General features: G+C 43.5%; 1 protein-coding gene across 2 annotated transcripts in view; it reads right to left on the bottom strand.

The window, feature by feature from the left end:
- Positions 1 to 746: 746 nt before the first annotated feature.
- chchd6a (coiled-coil-helix-coiled-coil-helix domain containing 6a) overlaps positions 747 to 6,000 on the bottom strand; it is a 74,404-nt gene continuing 69,150 nt past the window's right edge. For both annotated transcript variants that reach the window (XM_029719266.1, XM_029719267.1), the window contains one exon: positions 747 to 1,123. In XM_029719266.1, coding sequence (XP_029575126.1) covers positions 1,100 to 1,123 — 24 coding nt within the window. In that variant the 3' untranslated portion in view covers positions 747 to 1,099. The remainder of the gene's footprint in view (positions 1,124 to 6,000) is intronic.

The following is a 6,000-nucleotide window of genomic DNA, read 5'->3' as shown; positions in this document are numbered from 1 at the left end:
CCATCCACCCCTGCATGTCAGGCTACAAATTCTGTCACCACGGCTTGACGTGAAAAACCCCCTGCTCTGAGATCAATCACAGCCACAGCCTCCTCTCCTAGGAATACAGACAGTATTCCTCTCTGAAGTGACTCTTAGCAGTGCTTTAATGAATTGGGCCAATAGGAAACACCACTTGATCTTTGTGATGACAGCCACGTGGGGATGGGTGCTTCCGGGGTTGAGGCACTTTCCAGTTGTTTAAACGACTGGTGAGGCGTAACACCACTTACCTCATGACCACGTCTCATCTCTGTCATACCAAAATTAAACTGCCTTGATGTTTTCGCCTTTGAATAGAGAGGAGAGCGTCTCTGGTGGGCTGGATAACATGCTCACAGGCAGCTCAAACATCTGTATGAGCTGGTCTTTCCAACAGACACCAGGGTTATCGTCTACTACCCACCCTCACTCTCCTGTTGCCATGGCAACCCCCAAAACACATCTATCCCAGAATGACATGTTTTCTCTATGAATAAAACGCCAAGGAACAGAATAAATGTCAAGAAACAGAACGAGAATAAATATTAAGAAAGAGAATGAGAATAAACGCCAAGAAACAGAACGAGAATAAATGTCAAGAGAATGAATGACCATGAAGAAATGTGTTGCTTTCTACGTGCGTTCTGAGTTTTACAAAGAAACAGAAGAAAGTGGTTCAATATAGCCACTTCCAAGCTATAGCCAAACCAAGAAGCAGACAGACATCAGCATAGGGATATGGTTTAATTGATGAAATAATGGAATGGATATGATAGAAACCTGATAAATGGTCAGGAAGTCCTGAGTATATTGTTAAAAAATACAACTTAAAACCATCTTCAGTCAGTCCTCTTTCAAATATCTATTTTACCCTGTAAAAATGTACAGTAGCGTCTACGTAGTGCAACTTCAAAATGAAGATAAAATGATTAAAACAATGTATAAAAGGCATTATGCTAACACCAAAGCAGCTCTTTGCCCCTAAATATGAATCAGCGAGAAGTTTGGAAGTGCCAGTCTTGTGCTGCAGTAAATCTGTTCCTGGACATGAGTTTCATTCAGCCTTCTCCACTGCTCTTCATCCATGGTTTACCAGCAGGTTCTGAAAACAAGGAGAGGACAATGTCAAATCACCAATACTTCAGATCAATACACAGCCCAACAACACACACACACGTCTTCAAACTCACTTCAGCTCAATTGTTAACAAAACGTCTACCAAGCCGCTGGCTCCCTTCGGTCTTATAAGGCGAGCACCAGGATTTCCGCTCCTCTGTCAGACCTGTCCATTAGATAATGTCTGCCCCACCCCCTGACCTTAGTGCTGTGATGCTAAGGTCAGGGGTGTGGCTAGCATGTGTGACTAGGGGGAGGAGTTTCTCTTCTAATCAGCACCCACCAAAAGTCGGCAGGAATGATGTCTGTGGTCAGGTCAGGTAATTGTAGTGATTCTCTCGGTGGGGCGGAACCACTGGCACTTTCATAGAGAGTACTCATAGATTACTGTTGGAGAAGACCTCTCCATCTCTGACAACAACAAAAAAGCATACTGTACAGCCACAGTTTGTCCATTCATTCAGAGAAAGAAGCAAGGATGATGGAAAGAAATTGGGGGAAAAAATCATTAGGTTGTCAGTGATTGCCTTAGTCTTTAAAAACTTTTCTAGAATGTACCCACTGGGCAAAAACGGGTTCAATTAAATCAATGTTGTTTCCAAACCATTAAAAAAATAAATCTATGTGAATCCAATGACATGGTGACATTTTGGTTGATTTCACAATGAATTCACATTAGTTGACACCTCAACCAAATCAAAACTAAACAGTGAACTGATGTCTGTGCCCAGTGGGTACTGTAGGCTCTGACAGCATCATAACTAGATTTGGTGCACAAATTGGTTCCAGGTGATTCATAGAGCACTTCCTGCATCCTCATGTATTCATTTGGCCAGAGCTCTGAAAGCATCCAGACACTCAACAGACCGACAGGGCCAAGCATGGAGAGCAAAGTGCTGCTGCAGAGGGGGCAGGAATAACGGCATGTTACAGAGCTTCATCTGGAACAACGCTCGGAACCTTGGCAGGCCAGGCAGGATCCAGGCAGGATGCAGAATGTGATATTGACCTGCAGCGTAGTACACACTGAGAAGCCTGCCGAGACACACAGCCAAATCAGAGAGCAGCAGAATCAATACGCCTAACGTCATGACGAAGACCTCAACACATCCCATCAGAGCAGTGTGAGGTACGTGGCTGCTCGCCACAAACCAACGCCTCTGCCTGCAGGGAAAGTGTGTGTGTGTGTGTGTCAGGGAGAGACTTGCAGAGCTTGCCAATTAAGTTCCCACAGTGTGAATACAGGCTGTGCAAGTGTGCCCTTGTTTCACTTTATCTGTGGGGGATAGCTATTGACTAACTCTAACCCCAGTCAGAGCCAACACAATACCGTTAAACACACTTACAGGCACATACACACACCTTCAAAATGTAATAGGTTCTCCTATAGCTCTCGTGGGAGCTATAGTAGTGTTTGAGCTGTTGTAGGGTCAGTCTTGATTAGCTAAGAGGTTTTCCTCAGCAGGAAGCTCTGACCACTGGGGTCCGACAGCAGCATGTTGACCGCTGACCTCTAAATAATCACCACAGTGATGAGAAGTCAACCCAGAAGAGAACATACAGTGGCAAGAAAAGTATGTGAACCCTTTGGAGATTCCTGGATTTCTGCATAAATTGGTCATAAAATTTGATCTGATCTTCATCTAGGTCACAACAAGAGACAAACACAGTCTGCTTAAACTAATAACACACAAACAATTATACGTTTTCATGTCTTTATTGAACACACCGTGTAAACATTCACAGTGCAGGGTGGGGGAAGTATGTAAACCCTTGTATTTAATAACTGGTTGACCCTCCTTTGGCAGCAATAACCTCAACCAAACGTTTTCTGTAGTTGCGGATCAGACCTGCACAATGGTCAGGAGGAATTTTGGACCATTCCTCTTTACAAAACTGTTTCAGTTTAACAATTTTCTTGGGATGTCTGGTGTGAATGGCTCTCGAGGTCGTGCTACAGCATCTCAAAATCAGGTTGAGGTCAGGACACTGACTGGACCACTCCAGAAGGCATATTTTCTTCTGTTGAGGCCATTCTGTTGTTGAGCTTCAATTGGCGGACAGATAGCCTAACATTATCCTGCAAAATGTCTTGATAAACTTGGGAATTCATTTTTCCGTCTATGATAGCAAACTGTCCAGGCCCTGAGGCAGCAAAGCAGCCCAAAACCATGATGCTCCCTCCACCATAATTTACAGTTAGGATGAGGTTTCTATGTTGGTGTGCTGTGCCCTTTTTTCCTCCACACATAGTATTGTGTGTTCCTTCCAAACAGCTCAACTGTAGTTTCATCTGTCCACAGAATATTTTGCCAGTAGCGCTGTGGAACATTCAGGTGCACTTTTGCAAACTTCAGATGTGCAGCAATGTTTTTTTTGGACAGCAGTGGCTTCTTCCGTGGTGTCCTCCCATGAACACCATTCTTGTTTAGTGTTTTACGTATCGTAGACTCGTCAATAGAGATGTTAGCATATTCCAGAGATTTCTGTAAGTCTTTAGCTGACACTAGGATTCTTCTTAACCTCATTGAACATTCTGTGCTGTGCTCTTGCAGTCATCTTAGCACGATGGACATTCCTAGGGAGTGTAGCAACAGTGCTGAACTTTCTCCATTTATATTCAATTTGTCTTACCGTGGACTGATGAACATCAAGGCTTTTAGAGATACTTTTGTAAACCTTTCCGGCTTTATGCAAGTCAACAATTCTTAATCTTAGGTCTTCTGAAATCTCTTTTGTTTTGAGGCATGGTTCACATCAGGCAATGCATCTTGTGAATAGCAAACTCAAATTTTGTGAGTGTTTTTTTACAGGGCAAGGCAGCTCTAACCAACATTTCCAATCTCGTCTCATTGATTGGACTCCAGGTTAGCGGACTCATGATTCCAATTAGCTTTTGGACAAGTCATTAGCCTAGGGGTTCACATACTTTTCCCAACCTACACTGTGAATGTTAAAATGATCTATTCAATATAGACAAGAAGAATACAATAATTTGTGTGTTATTAGTTTAAGCACACTATGTTTGTCTATTGTTGTGACTTGGATCAAATTTGATGACCAATTTAGGCAGAAATCCAGGTAATTCCAAAGGGTTCACATACCTTTTCTTGCCACTGTACATGCGAACTATGACCTCTGTGACTGTGTCTGGGAGTGATGTCAAATCAGTCTGATGCTGTTCTGTGTCCTAGAGGCAGAACTGAGCGATTTCCCCTTGGATAGGCCAGCTGCAAAGTCAAAATTGTCTATATTGCAAAAGTCTATGAAAACAAAAATTTGTTTTTTGGTCTTAATTTATGGTTAGGGTTAGGCATTAAGGTTAGCAGTGTGGTTAAGGTTAGGGTTAAATCAGATTGTAGGACTTAGTGGCTGTGCCAGCTAGTGACCACTATGCAGAGCTGCCTCCAGAACAAGATTCATGCCAAAAAAGGCTAACCTGCGTGTCCAGACAGAGCCATCTAACCAGCTGAAGGTAGAGAATGAAAAGGAGTGTCTGTACATTATTGATGATTAGACTCTTCTTTTCTTTCATCTTTATCAATTAAAAATAAATAATTATTTTGTAACTTCCATACTTAATTTATGGAAAGTGAATTTATGCTGTATGTCACCGATACTCATTGAATTTAGAAAGCAGTCCATTTTTAAAGCCAGGAACACATCTCAACCATCTGGTGACAACATTCCATCTGAGAGGCAAGTTATACAAGCCTGATTCCTCCATGGCAGTGGCAGTGGCATTTATTTTCTGCTCAGATAGTTTTGGGGCATAAAGGAAAGGAACTGAGCACTCGTCCTTTCTCCATGGCCAAGGCTTAGCTCAATTGGAAATTCATCTTATCTGATGACTGGCAGGCAATTGGAATTCCTGGGCGATAACCTCCACTCCACCACAGAGACAGGCAGGCAAGGACATTTTTTTCCAGAGATGTGATGCAAGTGCCTGTTTTCCCACTAAGAGCTTTCCTGTGTGGAGAGATAACTGCTCCTAGCCCCTGATGTATTATTTACTATTTTCCATGTATTATTTCTGATGATTGTATTGACGAGGAGAGGGATCAATTGCTTTGAAGTTGCACATGAAAGTGAGCACATCAACCCAGCCTTGAATGGGGAAGTCAGGATGCCACAAAAAACAACCAACACATTTATTTTATTAAAACATTTTAGAAAAGGGGAGAAATTATTTGAAGGTACAAAGAGGAAATTGGATTGCATTGTGATGTGAGGGCCAGTGAGCCAAAGTGGCCAGGTGGATGCAGAGCGGCCAGGCGTTTGGTGCTTTAGTTTGGTTATGTAGTTTGGCCTTGTTTAACAAAGCCAATCGAACCCCCCCCCCCCCCAGGCAGGCTGTACATTTATCTCAGCTGGGGGCCTTACACAGCCTTTCACCCACGGGGATAAAACAGGGCCCAACCCCAGGCGTTCTGGGAAATGCGCTACAGAAAAGCCTGTATGCCGATTGTTCAGCGTTTGAGGTGGCTTTCAACTCCACAATACGTGGGCCCTGGACCTGAGTTATGATCTGATCTATCACACAGAGAGAGTGAGAGACAGAGAAAGAGTGAGGCTGGTGGCGCAAGAGGAGAGGCTCTGTGGAAAGGTCAGCCAGCAACCCCTGGAGCCCATTGTGTACATCCCTCTACTGATGGATGTTTGAAATCTTTGTGTTGACGCTGCCGCCTGGGCCACAGCGCTAATGAAAGCCCAAAATGGTGGCTTTGGATTCATCTTGATGTGCTGTTCGATAGCACTCAGTGAAACAACAAAAGAGATGGAGGATAGAAAAGGGAAAGAGAGAGAGGGGAAGGGGTAGAGCAAGACAACGTTTAACGCATCACTGTTAATGCTAGACCACTT

This window comes from Salmo trutta, chromosome 28 (genome assembly GCF_901001165.1).
Source record: "Salmo trutta chromosome 28, fSalTru1.1, whole genome shotgun sequence".
NCBI lineage: Eukaryota > Metazoa > Chordata > Actinopteri > Salmoniformes > Salmonidae > Salmo > Salmo trutta.
Note: the sequence above shows the minus strand (reverse complement) of the source record. Positions and strands in the feature narration are given on the sequence as shown.